The sequence below is a fragment of the Anser brachyrhynchus genome, assembly GCF_964034855.1.
Source record: "Anser brachyrhynchus genome assembly, chromosome: 3".
Classification (NCBI taxonomy): domain Eukaryota; kingdom Metazoa; phylum Chordata; class Aves; order Anseriformes; family Anatidae; genus Anser; species Anser brachyrhynchus.
Genome location: NC_137696.1, coordinates 46,849,885 through 46,869,628, shown reverse-complemented (window position 1 = coordinate 46,869,628; position 19,744 = coordinate 46,849,885). Strand labels below are relative to the sequence as shown.

Below are 19,744 nucleotides of genomic sequence, written 5' to 3'. Positions count from 1 at the left end.
AGAGAAGATGGATGTTAGAACACAGTCATACATCGCAGCAAGCGGAGAACAGGCATAATACTGGAATAAAACATTACAATAAATTCTGAACATTACTCAAGTGAGCATACTTTAACCTTAGCCATGATTATTATATTTTACTGATCTATACAAAATAAATTATTCGATTTTACATGTAAAGAAATAAGGCTCAGAGGTTAAATATATTTTGGATAAAAACAGTGGCAGAAAAATAGCATTATGTAACCTCCTTACTGCTTCTCAAATACTTGTAAAGTTATATTTACCCTATTTAAAATACAGAAAGAAATCTTAATTTGCAGACTTTGGAACTTCTTCCTTGAATCTGAGAAGGTTTAAGCACACCTATAAAATTTCAATATAAGCAAACAAAAATATTTTAATAGCTGAGACCCTCAGCATCTTGACTATCACTGTATCCTTCTTCTGGCAGCTATCAACAGTGGAGACCTATGAAGTATGTAAAAATGGGACAAACCTACAGTGATACTTCCCCAGAATATTTCTGCACCTTCCAGAAGTGTAGACCTTGACTTTGCAGTAGTGAAAGAATATTAAAGACAGCAAAGAAACTCAGGAGTTAAACCCACTGTGTCATCTTCTCACAGCTTCATTCTATATAGAAATGCTAATTGAAATGGCTGCCTTACAGTCAAGGAAAAGCAGGAGTCATAATTTGGATATCCATGCTTCTGGTCTTATGTTATGTTCACTTCCAGCCACTCCTCCATCTCATCCATTTCTCTTAGCTCCCCCCTAGAAATTGCTAAGTGTAGCTGTCCAGCAAAGCATTTAAACACACACTTGACTTAAGTCTCCAGCAGCATCAGCTTTCAAGGATATATGCACATGATTAATCATATCCTTGGTGCTTTGTTGTACTAGTACCACAACATTCTCCAGCTTGAAGGACAGAGACGTGTGTCAACCACTATTCCTCATAAACAAGTATGCATTTGTTAGTTTACAGGCTAGGAAGGCTGCAGTTCCCTCTTATTCATTCTCTTAGAGAACAAATTAAACAAATCACTAGTATTACTTAATCCCCTTCCCACTCCAGTCAAATATTAAGAAGGTAACAATAGGATTTGTGTTCTTTGTTGAATGCTAATTTCACATTTTACTTCCAGCTCCTCTTACTAATGCACATCATGCTAAAATAAAACAATACACTGAGTTTAATCTGACAGCTTTTATCTTCATCCTATTATACACTACTAGTATCTAATATTGTAAATCTTGCTGAGGAAGTCAAACACAGGAGAAGAAATGACATACTCAAGTGTTAAACAGAGACATGGCTCACTTACGTATACTTGCACTCGCAGCGCACCCTTCCTCATGAATTCCTGCCACTGGAAGGAGTTATACATATTTTGCATATATAAAATGAGGAAATCTTTTATCTCTTTTTACATGCAAATGCCACTATTAATCTCTTCCTTTACCACTCTGTTCTTTTAGGTATTCCACCAATCCACACCAAGTCAAACAAGGACTCCTCTTGAAGAGGGGCGAATGGCATGACAGCAAAGTGCCCAGCAGGCCACATGGCCTCCCCATGTGGCCATGTTTAGTTGGGGATCTCAACTAAAGATCCCCAAAACTCACTGCTGAAAACTAGTTCCTCAGGCAAAGGAATTGCAAAACTGACAGAACTCATCTCAGACTACTGACTAAAAGGACAACAAAGATGGTGAAGAGTCTAGAGGGCAAGGTAGATGAGGAGCAGCTGAGGTCCCTTGGTTTGTTCAGCCCCAAGCAGAGCAGGCTGAGGGGAGGCCTCATGGCGGCCTGCAGCTCCCTCACGAGGGGAGCGGAGGGGCAGGCGCTGAGCTCTGCTCTCTGGGGACAGCGACAGGACCTGAGCATGGAGCTGGGACAGGGAAGGTTCAGGCTGGATGCTAAGAAAAGTTTCTTCAGGCTCCCCAAGGCAGCAGTCATGGCACAGAGCCTGACAGAGTTCAAGAAGCATTTGAAAAATGGTCTCGGACATCTGGTCTGATTTTTGGGTGGTCCTGTATGGAGCCAGGAGTTGAACTCAATGATTCTTGGGGGTCTTTTCCAACTTGGGATATTCTAGAATTCTATAACTTACAGTTCAAATGAACGCCTTTGCTGTAGCAACCTCAGAAAAACCCGCATGACAGCATGAAGAGCAAGGACAAGACTTGAGACACAGTACTGTCAATGCACCAAAATAAAGAGGGGTGAATAAACGAGAAAAGTTGGTTGACTACAGCTATGTCCTCACCTCACTCTCTCTCCGATAATACCTTGAATAATCTTAAGTACTTCTGTAGCTAAGGTAGGTTTGTTTATCTCCTCCAGCATAAAGGAGCACACCAGAGAGCAAAATAAACAGTTGTCGCTTACAAGAGGATTGAATTTAGGAACAGTACTTTCTCTTGTGGGAAAGAGACAATAAAAGGAGCTGATTAATCAGTTGGAATTGCATTATGAATTCCAGAGAGAATGTTTAAGCAGCACAAATTTCCACACAGAACACCTTCAAGAGTTTGACCACTAAGAGATGCTTGTATGAGCTGCTGGCATTTAACACTGCAGTTTGGAGGTTTCTTCTAAAGGAGCATCAACCAGATAATAGCTGTAGGAAAACAAATTTTGACTTAAAGAACCTTTGGGTCTTTTGAGAAATGTAGAATGGTAACTCAGTGGCAATGTCACTGCAAATATTTTAGATTTTTTTTCCAAAAAGGTGACTTCATTAAAAAGATGCATTTGAGTACTAGTCCACTTGCTGTGTGATAATACATACTGCCAAAGGAAAATAAATGCATTATTTGGTGAGAAATAGTTCTTTTGTTCTCCCTTCCTGAATGTAGCTGAAAAGAATATTCACACAAGCTTTCTTCCCCTGACAAAAGCTCTATCATTACTCGAAGTAGCAAGTTGAGGACTTCCTACCTCCAAATTCTGCCATCACCTGATACTCTGCTGAGATTTCTGTCAAATAATTTCACTCCTCTCTCTAATGCTCACGTGGTCTCATCATAAAAACTACCATGCATTTAGTGCATGATGATTTTTGCCACTGCAGCACTTACTGACCAAGGCTGGTTCCGTCTGCACCTTTACACGCACTACATATATTAATCTACCAAAAATGTCAACTGAACTAAGAAATTCAAGATGAAAGCCATAGTTAGAGTGAATTAAAGGCATGATCCCCCAACTAATATAAACAAACAGCAGAACCATCATCAATTTATAAAATAAAACAATCGGATCCTAAATAGATTGCTTCCAAAGAACTGGACCTGTTAAGAGACATTTCTTAAGTTATTAGGTTACACATCTAACACATTTCCACTGATTTTCTTTTTAACCTTGTTTCAAGACTTTGATCATAGTATGCTATACAGCATCACACCAGTTCCTTGGTGAGTCCTTTCTACAATTTTTATCACTAACCTCTTACCATAGTAAACACCTGAAATAGAAAACTTTTCCTTTGCTCAGTGCTCTGTGGTGCAGAGTCAAAGATCCATTGATTTCCCAATATATCAGTTCTGAGTACCACAGTAAAATACAAATTTTAAAGTCATAAAATGACAAAGCAATATATTATTTATTTATTATTAGTTATATGGTTATATATATATATATAGTTATATCTATATAGATGGTTATTATTAAAAATAACCAGCAGATGGGTAAAAAAGCAAAAGAACAGCAGCCTCTCATTGGTATGTAGCGGGGCCAACTTCCCTCCTGATTTTATTACCTAAAACAAATACTCCTGTACCTTAAGCGTCTAAGGGAATCTCTACTCAAAGTGCAGCAAGAGGCTGGAAGATGACAGACTGCCATAGCTTAGGCAGAGCTGCACTGTGAACACCCGTAAGGATTCACAGGAGCCAGAAGTTGTGATTCCCAGAGAGACAAAGCAAGGAAGAGACAGAGCGTGGCCTCAAACATCACTTGAACAAATATACCTGCAGATGTGCCAGCTCCCAGAGCTGACAAAATAATAATGGGGGAACAAGCAAAGGGAAATGGTTTCTTCTCCCTCTCTGTTAAACAGATGCCAGCTGGTAAGATGAGCCTCTATTTCCTCTCTCCGCTCCCCCGCCAGGATGTTTCAAGAATCTGCTCCAGGATCTCTTCTGAGGCCAGTCAAAATTAGCACATCTATAACCACGCTGGTTTTTTTTTTTTTTTTTTTTTATACTGGTTGCTATAGTTTTTCATTTATCTCTATCCCAGGAGTCATTTAAGATTCTTGTTGAATTATTTATCAGCATTTTTACTGTTCACCTTTGATAGGCAGAGAAAATAAGATGTAAGAAGAAACTTTAATGAGACCAAAGGAAAGTAATGAAAGAAGCTAATGAAAATAAGTGAGATGCAGGTCTTCATTATTCCCCTGTTTCTGGTGAGAAGGATTGAGAGTCAATGAACCTACATGAAGGACCAAAAGACTTTTCCAAAAATAGCAACCCTTTCAGGCAGTAATAGCCTGACTTAAGTACAGCAAAATGCAAGTCCAATAGTCACAGGTGAACAATGATCTCAAAGGTCATGCACTCTATATCACAGTTTTTTCCTCTAACACAGGAAGTTTTTCTGGTTCTAAATCCACAAGCCTAAGACTAATAACATTTCTACTTCATACCTAACTGCGTTACACAGTTTGACCTGAGTCCAGTTCAGCATTCATATCTGTAACACAACTACAGCAGCAGCACAGTTATAGACTGCAAGCGCACAAGTAGAAGAAGTGTCCTGACAGAACAGGGTATTTCCAGCTCTGGCTACCCCAAATTAGTGCTAAGGACCAGAAGTCCTATTTTGGGGCAATACCTGGATGCCCTTAGCTGCTTCAGGATACGATTCTAGAAGGAAACAGGTTGGAAAAGCTACTGCAGATTGGCAGTTCCACACCAACTCATCATGTGGACAGCAAGATTAAACTAAACCAAGAAAAAGCGTGTTCTTCATGAGCAGATGAATGTTCATCTGAGGACTTGGCAGAGATTAGCTTCCAGGCATTAAATTTAAAACTCGACTTATTCTATAGTAACTGCTCCACATAGACAAGCCCTTACAAAGATTAACTGCATTTCACAGATGATGTCTTTTGCTAATAACATCAGTGACTGTTAGTTTTCTATAGAGAATTTTCTATGAGCCTCATTTCATTAAGAACTCTTTTTACATGAGGGAAGGTTGCCAACTGTCCCCCCTCCCCGCGTGTCTTAAGTCATTCAAAATGTTTCTATCAATTTGATTCAGAGTTGTGCCTCCATAACATGCATTTGATTGCCAACATGGGAAAACACAGACTTCCCCAGCTAACACTTAATTCATTTTTACAGTCTTAGGAAAAATATTGACTCACCTATTACATGGTCTCTGGCTGACCGGAGAGATCTAGGCGAAAAGAGCTTCAAGCCATACATTGTATAAACTGAAGGATTTGTGTCTTTAGATCCAGCATCTAGCAGCAAAATAAGGCCACACAATATACAAAAATATACGGGTCTGCTGTAGGTTATGATTTTATTGTGCCCCTGGCATGGAAAAAAAAAAGAAAAAAGCATTTGAATTTTGTATTCACTCTCCTACTGTGTGCTCTACATTAAACCAGAGAGAGTTCAGGAGTCAGACAAAATATTTTAATATCTTATACATACTAATTAATAAGAAAAATGTAACAAGGCATTTTATCTTCTCCAGAGGAGACTTTCAAAAGGCACAAAAAGCAGTTAAGACTAACTCCAGCAGTCATTTATTCTTTGAAAATCTAACCTTCTGGACCTTTCAGAACACACTAATTACAAAAGCAGTTATTTTCTATGGAGAAAAAAAAAAATCTCCATCTGTCAGAACCTTTCTTTTCAACCGAAAGATTTTTTCTCTATATTACTTTTATTTTAATGACTGTCTGCTTCAGTTAGCTTGGCTAGTATACTTATTACTATTTGAAATACAAGAGTATTCTGGGAAGCAAAAAAAAGTAGTAGAGCACCTGTTAGATGTATTATGAGGTGTGGCACTTGATTTTGGCAGCTGTGGGCATGCTGTCCTCCTATGAAACTTTCTTTAATCCATGCTGTTCCCTTGCCTCTGCCTTTGCCCTAGCTATCCCTTGGAATCAGCTTTGTCCCCACAGCCAGCTGTACAGGCATGCCTACGGCTCAAAATGAACTTGTGTCCACTTCTGTCAGGATCCTGCTTTAATTGTTCATATGCATGCTGTTGGTCCTTGGTTTTAGATTACCTTGGTTTTTGAGCCTACCTAATGCCATGGCACCTGTATTCTCCTGGTGCCACGGCACTTCACTAAACCCCATGGTGAAGGCAAGAAATATGTGCAGTGATCGTCCATGGTATGACCGCTCACAACACTGACAGCAGATACCACCACGAGACCAGACGAAGAAGCTAATGGCATCTTTTCGAAGAGAACCCTTTGTCTCCAGCAAGGCCAAAAATACATTTAAAAGGAATATTCACCATTACAGGCATTTAGAAACACATTTTAAAGTAACAACTGACTTGGCCTTCTTCCCAGACTCACCCTGAAAGGGCAATGTGTCAAAAAGACATCTCAAACCCTTGAACAAACTGTCAGAGTCCTCTCAGGACAGTCATTTTTTGTGACTACTCTTCCTTCCACTGATGCCCTTTGCTTGTCCCCCTGCTGGCATGGGTAAGGCCAGTACTGTACTTTTGTAAATGTGGGCAGCATTGGAGGTGACTCAGCAGGTAGAACCTCTTCTCTCTTAATTAAACAGATGCATCACAATGGTTTCAAAGGCATCACACTCCCCTTTAGAGAAACTGGGCATGGTGCAAGACTTCAGGTTGAAAAAGTTATGAAAGTTGCAACTGTACTTTTCAACAGGTGTCCCATAACGCTGCTCTAACTCTGTTATGCTCAGGTGAAATGCCACTGGTTGCCATCCCCCACTAAATTGCAGCACATGCACATCATGAAGCAATGGTTTTATGACAGTGGAGGCTAACACCTTCCCACTCCTGCCCTAAAACAGGTACACTGTTTATCCATCTGCTGCTTTGAAAAAAAGGCATTCTATGGCAACACTTTTCCCTCCACCTGCAAGCATACAGAATGCTTGTGTGTGTGGATGCATGCAGTACTAAACATCTGCAAAATTCCTTTCCTCAAACAGCTGCATTTCAGGGCTGCATTAAGGGATTCCTGTTGGCCACCTGTCTCCTCAGTGCCATTTTGCCCACATAAGGAAAGCAAGACAAGACTTCTGCTGAGGAGAACCTTTCAGGTGAAAGAAAGCAAACAGACACACCTTGCACCAATACAACTTTTTTGTTGTTTATTTCAACTATTTGACACCATTGTCATTCCTGAAAGGCATGATACCAGCAGCTCCTGGCCTCTCTATTCCAAGCAGCACTTTGACATGCTGATCCTAAGCAGTTCATACAAGGAAGGATCCTTATTTTACACCTTCCATACTCATCTCTAGTACGCTTGATTCAAACTAATCCTACAAAAAAATTGCTTTGGGGTTGTGGGCCACAGAGAATTAAAGACACTTAAAAAAATCTTAATAGTTCTGGTAGCAAAATAAGACATTTTAAATGCTTTCAAGTCAAAAAGATTTCTTCAGTGTGAAAAGCCTGGAGCAAAGTGACAAGTATTTGTGTTTGCCTTGCAAAAAAGTTGCTGTGAAAGTGTTCTTATTTGTGAAGTGTAATTTAAGTGAGTATAATAAAAGATCATTTCTTTCGAGTCTACTCACTGATTTGAAACAGCAACTGTATTTGTTTGGCTGCCAGCTAAGCTTATATGTTAGCACAACTATTAACAGATCTGTACTCTCATTTGGGATCAATCAGTTAACAAGGTGGCAGATTGCTGGGAACTAGCGTGCTTATATTACACTTTACATTCATGGAATATGAATCTAGTCAGACTGACAAATGCTAGCTGGTGTTTAATAAGAGTTTCAGTGTTACTAAAGTAGTGTGTGTGTAGTTTTGTTTTGTTTTTTAAATACCGCACACATCCATCAAAAATCGTAAGAGAGTTGGAAAGAAAAATCTGACTTTAAAAACAGACAGGTTATAATACTACGAGCATTTTAAAAAAAAAAAACTTAATTTATCCTAGATACAAATTGTGCTTTAGGAAAAGAAACTAGTAAATATTGCACCTAAACAACTGGTTAATGACTTATAGCCTGATGCACGTTCCAAACCAAGGACTTTTGTTGTGATATTACAGTCCTGTCTGATCTCTGGACTTACGGAACCCAGATTTTACTTCTGCATGGTAATTATTTGAAAGCAGTTGGGTAAGACTGAGATGACCAGAAGTCCAGAGGTTCAGATCCAAACATCTTTCAGTTCCAACCAGAACACCGATATACTCGATTAGGTTTACAGCAAATATTTAACTCATGGCTAAATAGATCAGTCTTAACATGCTAATAACAACAATGCTAGTTAGGATTGAGTGAGAAGCTTTGAAAGGTTGTCTGAACAGTCTGCAAAATGTGAATAAATACTACTTTCCTTATTTTTCAAGTGGCAGCAGGGAACAAGACAGAATCCTGAAATGGAGTTACTGTGTACTCTTGGATCAACAGGAGCAAAACAAAGAGCATTGATGCATTTGGAAGGACACTAGCTACACAGCTCTTCAAATTTTCACATACAAAAATGATTTTCATCTTGGTCTACTCTGCTCCGTATCCTCCTTCAGAAGAATTTAAATAGTAAATCTGGGTTTCTCTTATATTTTAGATCTAATTTATCAAACAGTAGTTTCTCAACTAAGAAACATCAGTGAATACTCTTGCTTTCCTTTAACTCTGCCAAAAAAAATATTCACTGAATTTTTCAAGGTCACATTTCTTAATTCAGAAACACATTCATATCCTACAAACAGCACTGGTACATCTTATGTTTTGATAAAAATTTAAAAATTTTCAACAAAGGTAGAATGATTTCATCAACACTTCAAGTGCAAAGTAAAATAGCACTTCTGACTGCAAAGCATTTTGATGAGGGAAATTTCAGAAAGATATTTAATAATTTTTGCTTGTGTGCAAACATGCAAGAAGACAGACGGAAAACGTTATAGAAAAGAAAAATGTGTGTCCTTGGTTCTAACAGAAAATCATACAGGAACAAATTAAAAATAGTTTTTCTAAATCCCATACAGCACTTTAAACTGGCTACGGTAGTTACCAAACTGAGTTAGATAACTGCTTTGGCAGGTAATGAGACCAAGAAAATGAAATTATAAAAGTGATTCAGTAGATCTTATTAAGAGCTTGATTGTAATCCTTCAAAGCTCAAATGCCTTTGTAGACCTGAACTAGATCCTGAGCTATACAGGTGTCTTAGAGGGATTTATAGACAAGCTCTCATGATCCTTTTATATAGCTATTTACTACAGACACAACCATTATCGGCCAATTTGCCACCGCTGCTGCTAAACAATACCAAGAAATCTGCAGTTATCAAAGCCACTTGACTATAACCTTGAAATGCACACAGCAAGGATCTCTTGGATCTCTGAATTTAATATGCTGCAGTCATTGGTACGTCTCTTTCATTATGCTGTTAATAAACTGATTAAACTCACATTTGAAATGGACTTCACGTTCCGCACCCCATCACTCCAGTGAAGAGGCTATTCCAGACTTTCACCATTACAAAACCACATACCCCTGTGTGAAGAGAAACCTTAAAGCTCCCAGTCAACCAGACCCGAAGAGGCTAAAGCACGGGGTGACAGTAAAGTTATGCTCTCATCTCGCAACAAGCAGGAAACACTCCGAAACCTGCTGCTATCATAAACGCTGGTAGCAAGTATAAGCTGTAGGACTGGTGCTGTACAACATGACAAGTTCCAACTTCAACACTAAAGTTGATCAAAGTAGAACTATATATATTTCATTGAATTGTGATAATAACATAAAATTCAAATTAGCTGAGTTAGAATTATTTCTTGCCCCATATAATGCTGTGACAGCTACAGTCTCTGATTCAAACACTGATTATTGTCTTAATACTGTCATCATGACAGGCTCTGAGTTTCAGTAGAGGGGAAAGAACCTTTCTCCAAAAAAATTATACCAGACTTCATAGGGGTTAGTCAACTACCTTTTCCTCAACACCATGATATGAATATACTGGCACTTGGAAGGAGTTTAGCCAAAGATGTATGCATTCCTAAACACTGTTTTCTGAATTCAGCGGATGGTCTTTAAAAAGAGAGTCCTTCAAAAGGGTATAAAGCTAGAAATGAAAAAGTCCCATCAAGCAGTAAGAAAGCCTGCTTGTGGGAGACCCAGAAGAAATTTTGAACCTCCTGGGCACACAAGGATAACATAAGGCATTAGAGGCTACTCATGAATCCAAGACTATAAACTAATTCAGTGTGCAAATCTGTAGCTGCCAATAGTTTATTTCACACTGAAAAATCTCATCTGCATTTTCATTCATGGACATGGTACTGATCATTCTTTAATGCCCATGCTGATCTGCATCCTCACCTTAACATCAAGAGATGTTATTCTCTTTAATTTTAATGTAGTCACATGAATCATGAAACAGTACAAGGAGTATCTTTTCTTGCCTTCTTGTTCTCTTATTCTTCATAGCACTCACTAGCCCAAGCAAGCCTTTACAAATACCTATTGTACTACATAATAAGATGTAACATATAATGTAGATATAGCTAATCTTCTATTTTAATTTGGTCTATAATGCCTTCCATCTTTAAACCCTGTGTGGAAAAAACTGCGTTTTATTTCCATTGGCTCTTCTATAGTGCGCTGAAGAGTATGCAAGAAACTGTCCATAAGTTTTAGAGAAGCCTATGGAAGATGGAAATATGTCTACCGTTACTTTGCTGCAGTGTTACATGATGAACAGAATACAATATGATGAATAAGACTTGTAACAGTAGTGTTGTGCAAGTCTGAAATGCAAACCCAGATTCTGCACAAAAAAATGTTCTTATTAAACTTCATTAGTTACTTTGTCCTTAATGCTATAAAAAATGTGGGCTAGATACGTTTATAATGAAGTTTTGATTAAAGGTTTGCCACTCACTTTAAGCAAATGTGCATGTTACTAATGTCTGTATAAGTGCAAGCTATTTGATTATGGTTCCCATTAGTATGTCTTAACACGTACTACTTGAACTGACAAATTGATTTTAGTCAACAAAAAATGATTTTACACTAAGATAGGAGTATTTCTTTAAACTAATTTAAAATATTACGCCATAATGAATGCAGTGAATCTATAAATGAAGTTGCTGTGCATTAGCCTTCCCTACTTTTCACACAGACATGGATTTCCTGTGGATGCATTGTAGCCAACTATACTGTAAGTTCACCCCTTAACAACTGGCATAGAAGAGAAATTAAGAATCAGCTAAAATCCATCTTAGTGAGATGTGCAGCATACACTTGTAAATAACCTCAATTTCACATTCAGCCTGTATTTCAAGCTTCTAAACTGACAAAAATAATTGCTCCCTGCCAAAGGGAAATAATCCAACAGACCTGCAGTTTTCAACATGCTGTTTTGGAGCCCTGAGGGAAGAGAAGGATTCCTCAAAAACATTCAAAGAGCAAAGTAAGAAACATTAGTATCTGGGCAGAGGGTGTAAAAGCAAGTGAGGGACCACATCACTACTGGAATGTGTCCCAAGACCAGCAAATCAAAAGAACTGAGAAACCGTGACAGATGTAGGGGTCAGGTTTCAGCTGTACGTTGATGTTCCAATCAGTCTTATAATGAAAATAGATTTCAGCAAGGAACTGGCTCCATTCAAGGTGGTGTCACTGTCAGAGTTCAGTTTCTCAGAATATACTCAGCAGACAAACTTAACAGATCCTTGCAGCCTGCATTAACCCACAGATTTGGTCCTTTCTCTAGTACACAGGCACTGAAACAGTAACCATATTGTAACAAAGGCATAATCTACACCATTTGATGAGCTAGTAATATTACTGAAACTTACGACCAAAATAAAATAAATAAATAAATAAAATCCCTTATCTCAAAAAAGTCCCAACTGACCAATGACTGAGGTGCTACTCCAGAACAACTCCTGTGTTCAGCCACTAACTGTTTCCAAAGGAAAGTGAAGAAAATGCTGGCCTGATGCCACAACGTTGATTTTCAGCAAACTGGTCCAGATACATTGCTTTAACCGTGTATTTTAGATTAAAGAAAAATCTTTTCTAATTGCAGTAACAAATTCAAATAACTTCAGGCGGTATCTTGTCCATTTCCATAAATCACCTAGAACAGCAAACTACTTATTCCTGTTTCACTGAACAACCGTTTCAAAATACACACGCTATAACAAGGGAGAAAGACTTGTTCTACTGGCAGACTTACATGTATTGGTGAAGCAGGATCAGGCTGAACACTCTGAAAACAGAACAGAAAAAAATTTGCTTACAGGATTTTGCCTTCAAAGAAGTTAAAAGAGAAGTCAGCATTGGATGTGAACTTGTTTCCTACCTTTAGGAGAGAATACTGGCAACTGGCCATAACAAGACAGAACAACAGAACCCAGATGTCTTTACAAAAGCCTTGGTTCAGAGTCATGAATCCAAGAAGTGAAACGAGAACTACGAGGATGACAGCAAGTACGTTCTCCTTTATATCCTCTGTCCTATGTGAATAAAAAAAATATATTTATATACTCATTACAGCAGGGCAGGTCTGTTTGCAGCTGATATAAACTGTCAGTGCTGAAGCTATCAGACTGTAAAAGACCTGAGGTTTTGTTTCCGAAACTACATCTCCATGTTTAACAGTACTCACCTCTGTGCCAAAGACCTAAGCCATAGTGACAGCTAAAATGTGTAGATAAGACATGCACTGAAGCCCAGAAGAGACTATCAGCACCCTCCTACCTCACCTCCCAGATAGAATTCCACAATGGAGGTGATCTGAATGTATTCAAGTGCACCATTATCAAAATAAATAAATAAATAAGGAAAGAGGACATTCATTTAATTAGAAAGTGTACATCTGACAACAAAGAATTAGATCAAAGACCAAAATTGTCATCTTACATTTTATTCATTTTATCTGTTCCATTAGAACATGGAAGCTGACTGAAAGAACAAAGTTAATATTCAGGCTCTTACAAAAGAATTTATCAGTATACAATTTTCATGCAATCGAAATAGTGGTAAGACACCACAGATTTTAAAAAAAGTATCTGCTCTGGACCCAAGCTCCTTGACTATATAGCCAGATTTCTTCAGCATGTAAAAAGCTGTCTTCTGAGACTTCTGCTGTGGAACCCATATTAGTATATATGGTGGAAAAGCCACCCAAAAGGAAGAACCAAGCAGAGATAGGAGAGTAATGACTATGAGGCATGCAGGCTAATATGTCTGAAGGTCTTAGTAGTCCAAAAGATTACCACACGAGGTCTTCTAGCAAAAGGTGCTGCCAAGAGTTGATACAAAACAGAGGGACTGAAGGATGAGAGATGCCAAGACAAGAAATTTTCTCTAGACAAATAAAACTGAAGTAGAAGAGAAGCAGCCACTTAAAGATTCTCTTCTGAATACCACTCTATTATTTTTTTTAATTTCAGATTGGAATACTTGGCTTACAACAGCCTCGAACCCTTCCAATTCCACATTTTTGCACAACACGCTGATTTTCTCTTTAGAAAGCTTACAACCATTGGATCCTACAGCTGGGAGTCAAATTTAAGGACTCTTCCATAGGCCTGGTGCTCACATGAATCAAAGCCTCTCTTGAAGACAAAGGGTAGTGAGAACCACCAAAAACAACTCAAAAGGAAAATATTTTCTTAAAGAAAACAAGCATTTACCTGCTCAACCTGAGCATGAGACTAACACTATGCTCACTTTTTTCTTCTTCAGTGGTCTGCATTGTTCTACAGACATGCAGAGCCCGACACTGCAATACTACGTAGAATTGCATGAAGAAAGCTTACCGGTCCAGCAACGCCAACAGGGTCAGCCGATCATACCAGATTTTAATCCATTTACCAGGGAATATAATAAATCTGTAAAACTGCCTGTTCAATTTCCGTTGTGCTGAAGAACATGAAGAATCCTCAGGGTCCTGACTAGGTTGCTTTAAAAACAAACAAACCAGAAATACACAAAACATTCTTTCACATTGACATATGGCTGCCAGCAAAACACATGTTTAAAAGGCCAAATTTACATGAAGTTTCAGATTTTTTTTTCTCCTAAAAGGAATAGTGAGAACATATTTATTTTCTTCACTTTAAATTATAAACAAAGATATCACACCAGCTTAATTTCTTGCAGATGGACAGAAGCTATATCAATTGAGGAGCTCAACAGTGATATATACTTTAAACATAAATATTAAATATTCCTTTAAAAAAGTCCCCTTTACTCGCAACTTCTTGTCTAAAGGTCATTTTTAAAATTTTTTTCCATGTGTCAGACCCATTACAGCACAACACAAAACTACCCATGATAGGACAAATACTTGATTTTAACCAACAAATTCAAGTAAGATTTAAGGTCTAGAAGCATGACTTAACTCTTCTTATGCAACACAGCTTTGTTTATCTTTCCTAAGATGCTTCTAATAACACATCAGGTGAGCATCCTCAAGTTGCTCACCACTAGTTTAAGAGTCTCTAACCTTAACAACATAATCATAAGTAATTCTTTTTGAATATTGCTTCTGTTAGATTTCAACATCTTTTTTTCTTGCCCCATTTGAACTAGAACATTTCAGATCTTCTCTAACCCTATAACGGCACTGCTTCACCAACAGTTGTGAGGAAGAAGGCTTATCTGCAGACCATCAGCCAGTCTGCAAAGCTAGACAACAGGGGAAAAAAACACAAACCCTCTGCAAACTCCAGAGCACAACGATAATTGATTTTATGAAACAAAAATCACTTATTTTGCCTTCAAGGACTTATCTGAGATTTCTAATCAGCATAAAGTCCAGAAGTGTTCAAAATTTTTCTAGCCACTGCTGTTGTTAAACATAATTAACCAACTTAGATAATAATTATATTATGGATCTCCATGCAATGTATATATTAGAATTATTTGTGCTATGCCAGAGCTCCGTCTCTAACTAGGAAAGTTAATACTATTCTAAAGACATTCAGTAGCTCTAACTTGTAAATGGTCTCTTAGGTAATATCACTTTCCACGTTCAACTACTTGGTGTTTGCCCTCCCCATTCTAATCTCAACATGCCTTTTAATTTGAGTGAAATAATTGATCACCATCTTGAATTGTAACTGTTAGCAAAATACAGACTTTTAAATGACCTATCTCCCTGCACAAAGGAATTATTAATTTTTTATTTTAAATTATTGGAATAATTTATATTCTTCCATTTCCAGAAAAAGGAATTTTAGACATAATTTAAATGTGGCTTAATGTATGACTGTATGTCAGCCAAGCCATACGAATAGACTCATTAATACCTTCAGTCTGCTGGCAAGCATGAGGTAAAATGCCCTAGATTCAGAGAAAAATCCAAATTTATGCTTTTGTCTCATGCCCCCTTGTCTAGAAGTGCACATCCATGCAATGCCTAGTAACAGCTGAAAACAGCAAAGAACAGTAACTCACTTATGTTGCTGAACATTCAGACTTGCAAGGGGATGCCAGACTGCTAAGCACTTTTTTTTTTTTAAAATAACTTCCAGTAACTGAAAAAGCAGTAAGACAAGTTGCAATCCCTCCATCATGGTGATTAAAATCTAAATTAGTTTAGGTATGCAAAATTTTAGTATTTCTATTATCACTCAAAAAAGTTGTTAGATTACTTTCTTTAAGAAAAAATTTACCTAAAAATATTGCGCTCGCTTATTCTGGCAGTTTTGTTCCGTCTTCCTTCTCTGTCCCACCGGAAAGTAACATGAAATTCAATCAACTGCAATAATTAGCTCCACTCTTCTAATCTAGATTGTTCACTATAACTAAATCAAAATCCACAAAAGAAAGTGGCAAAGAGTCTATTAAAAAGATCTGAAGAACTGATTGCTTGCTCCTCAGAACAGTTTAACATTTATTTAACTGAGTGCATAAGTGAAAAGTTTTGGTTCCTTAGGAACCGTAATATTTGGATAAAGTCAATTATATGAGGCTTGCAGTACTTGGGCTGGAGTCAGATTTTCGAGCAGCATTTGGGAAACCGAGTAGCCCTGAGCTATTCAATAAGTATAATGTGCCTCATATCAAAAAAAAAAAAAGGGTTATAAAACTTCATAAATTTATGTAGTGTCAGAGACAGCTTGAAATCCTAGCTACACTGAAATCAACGACAATACTTTTTCTGACTTACATAGGCTCAGGATTTCATGTTTAATAATAAATCATAAAACAGGAAGTTCTGAAATTACTGCCTGACCTTGTTACGAACTTTCTATGTAATCTTGAGCAATATGCCTTACTTCTTAATAATGCAGTTTTCCTAGAAGCAAAAGAGACTGATAATTGTTCTCTAATTTACAGGCATTTTACAAGATTATAAATATCTGTAAAACATCTGAGCCTTTAGATAGAAGTCTGTCCAAATCTGAAAAACATATAATGAACAGCGACAATAACCAGATTTTTAATTTAAAACAATTCCTCTATATAATTTGTTTCTAGCTTATAGTTTCTGTTCAAATTCCAAGATGAAAGATAATTAACTGGCATTCTGAGGTTATACATAAATATCAAACTAGAACTTGCTGTGGAAGAAAAGAGAAGGTTAAAGTTATCAAAAGGGAACTGTAAAACCAAGACTACAGCCTCAAGCCATTGGTCACAGACCCCAAACACTGTAAAGTTCAAATACGTCCACATATTAGCATGCAAACTGAACTCTGAGGGCCTTTTTCTTTTAGCAACTGCATTGAGGGAGGTGGCTTTGACATTCCACAACAGACATCCAGAAGCCTGGCTGCCAGTTTCAGAAAAGGGAAACCAGACATAAGGTTTTAGGAAACTAATGAATCCGAAGTAAACATGTCATACTATTAAAATCTGGTGGTGCGTCTAACAACCTAACAGCTGTGCGCTCTTGCTTTCAAATGAAGTTAGGCAGAACATCAACTTTTAAGGTGATGAAGTCTCTAGTACAGCTTGCAGATCTTTATTTTGCAGAGCAATTTCTCCCTTGTGTACCCTCTTTTTCTACAAGGAGCCCCTTCAAACCAGTAACACCACTCTTCTCTTAGGACACCACTCAGTGTTAGTAGGAAGCAGCTGAATTGCATCTATCAGCGTAAAATAAATCTTCTCCCACATGAGCTGTACCAGGCAAAAAAAAAAAAAAAAGCACAGGATATCAACAAAACTGGCTCAGCAACAAGCCTGCAGCATTTGTTTATAAAGCAGTTTATCAAAACGCTAGAAACTGAGATATTACAATGTACCCGTGGGGTTTCTGAAAGGGTCCTTCGTGCCACCATGAGGAGGAGCTGCTGCTGAAGTGCACTTGCTGCTTGATCCCCTGAAGATGGCTCTTGGCTCTCTGAAGTGGTAGTACTGGAGGAGCTGAACTGGATCTCACTGCACACAGTGGGGAGAACAGAAAGACTGTTTTACAAAGGAGTGTTCTCCTAGTATTGCTGAAACATTACCAGAGGAAGACAGGTTGGCTCAAAGGACATGGGGCCTTCTGCCTCCATACCTGAAATCTAGCCCAGGCCCACAGCAGATAGAACCCAAATTTAGATACATTCTCTACATCCATTGCAGAGAAATGGATACTTCCATACCGTGATTTTTCTCATCCTGAGATGAACACCTACAACGACTCACACTTCAGAAGTGCCTTTTTCTGACCGCTGACAATAGATGGAATTTGTATGTTAAGTCCAGATTTGGCTATCTGCGCAATAAACACCTGAAGTTACCTGACGTGACTCCCAGTCCAGAAGTTATTTCCAGGAACATCAGTGTGGCATACTCCAAGACCTACCACTAATACTGACATAAAATTCTGGAAGAAAAACACCATTCCTTTTCCTGGTTGTCTACTAATCTCTACTTCTCCCAAGCATACTTCTCTATTATCAATAATACATTATTTGTGAAAGTTAACCTCTTGTTTACCTGCTCCCATAATTCAGGTCAAAAGCTGCATATCCACAGTGCAGAACCACAGGGTAGCTGCTGTGGAGATACTGGATTAACTTTAAACCAGGTTTATTTAGGTACCAAACCAGTTTTGTCCCAGACGCAATTTGGTAAGCATTAATTTACTTAGTGAGAATTCAGGCTGTAAGAAACTTCCTTCTGCCCTCACAAGATGGCAATACATCAGTAATTCACATACGGCGAGCTCAGAAATCCCCAGCACCAAGCCTAAATTCACCCTGGGAGGGCCCTGAGCAAGATGATTCCCCCTCACCTCCACATTTACTGCTTTATAGAGCACTATAGAGCACTGAAATAGTTTACTTTAGGAAATCCTCCGCAGTTACAGCGGCAATACCTGCCGGGTTGCAAAAATGGTAAGCTACTACGGCATGACTGACTTGGTCTCAGCAAAAACTACACTGAAATTAAATTATGGTTACTTGTGGAAAAGATTTATTTTGAATACTTGTTGCTCATGCTGTTCCAAGTGGGGTCGATACACCAGGGACCCTGCTCAGAGCTCATTACTTGCCTGCCTTGGGCTCTTACTACTTCTGTATCCGAGCAGCTCAGAGCTTTTACCTGATGCAAGGTAGTCAATATCTACTGTTCCCATTTTCCATAAAGGAAAGACAAGCAGGAAGAAAATGAAGTCATTTGCCTACAGTCACTCAAGAAGTCTGTGCCAGGGCAAAACCAAAACTTATCTTGCATATCCTATGATTGCCCCCAGGCAACTTTATTAATTTTAGCAAACTCAACCTTCCCTGCTTCTGGGGACAATTCCCAAAGCCTTTCTTGAAACCCTTGTTAAAGCCAACAAAAGGAGCTTTACAATTGTGGCTGTCCTGAACGTAACTGGCTGTTAACTTAAGCTGCAATGGCTAGTGCTGTGCTAAGACAAGGTTCAGTGTCTGGACTACTTAGAAGCAGGGCTGAACTATCACACCAATAGCTTGAAACACACATACTCTCTCTTTCTGTCTCCACCAGGACTTGATAACTCTGTCTGGACCAACAGGAATACCAGCAGCATCGATTGTCACTAGAGGAATCATCCTGCCTTTGCTCTCTGAAACACACAGTGGGTTTTTTGTTTGTTTTTTAAACCAAGGCCTTGACTGGTAGCAGGTTTGGATGCCAGACCTAATATTTGCCAGCTGCCACTCCAGCAGAGCCATCAGACGAGCAGACATGAAAGCTCCCCATGTTCTTAACCCTAATGACTTCCCCCTGCACTCCCCACTCCTCCTGCTACAGGCAGAAGCAGGATCTGTTCCAGGCAGTCAGGACAGCTGTCACACTCCCTGTGGGCAGTATTAGGAAATGAGGACTTGGCTCAATGCTATCCAGCTGATGGCCCAGCCCTCCATAAGAATGCATCTCCTTTATGGGTTCTGTATAGCACCTTGCCAACAGATAATAACGAAACCATACAGAAGTGATGCGAACTGATCCAAGAGCCTGGGTCTCAACCAACAGATTCAGGTAGGAAGCCTAAAGGCACACCTCCCAGGAAGAAAAGTTCCTCAAAACAGCTAATGAAGGAAGCCTTTTCCATATTTTCAAGTACCCTACTGAAGGGTGACCTTGTCCGGTTTGAT

General features: G+C 38.6%; 1 protein-coding gene across 8 annotated transcripts in view; it reads right to left on the bottom strand.

Moving 5' to 3' along the window:
* Positions 1-19,744, bottom strand: part of PCNX2 (pecanex 2) — a 162,259-nt gene that overhangs the window by 105,967 nt on the left and 36,548 nt on the right. For all 8 annotated transcript variants that reach the window (XR_013949233.1, XM_080587013.1, XM_080587010.1 and 5 more), the window contains 5 exons: positions 17,432-17,567; positions 13,994-14,136; positions 12,532-12,685; positions 12,406-12,438; positions 5,387-5,558 (listed from right to left, as the gene is read on the bottom strand). Coding sequence is in view for 7 of the 8 variants with exons in the window: in XM_080587013.1 (XP_080443139.1) it covers positions 5,387-5,558; positions 12,406-12,438; positions 12,532-12,685; positions 13,994-14,136; positions 17,432-17,567 (638 nt within the window). In the remaining variant the exon portion in view is untranslated. The remainder of the gene's footprint in view (positions 1-5,386; positions 5,559-12,405; positions 12,439-12,531; positions 12,686-13,993; positions 14,137-17,431; positions 17,568-19,744) is intronic.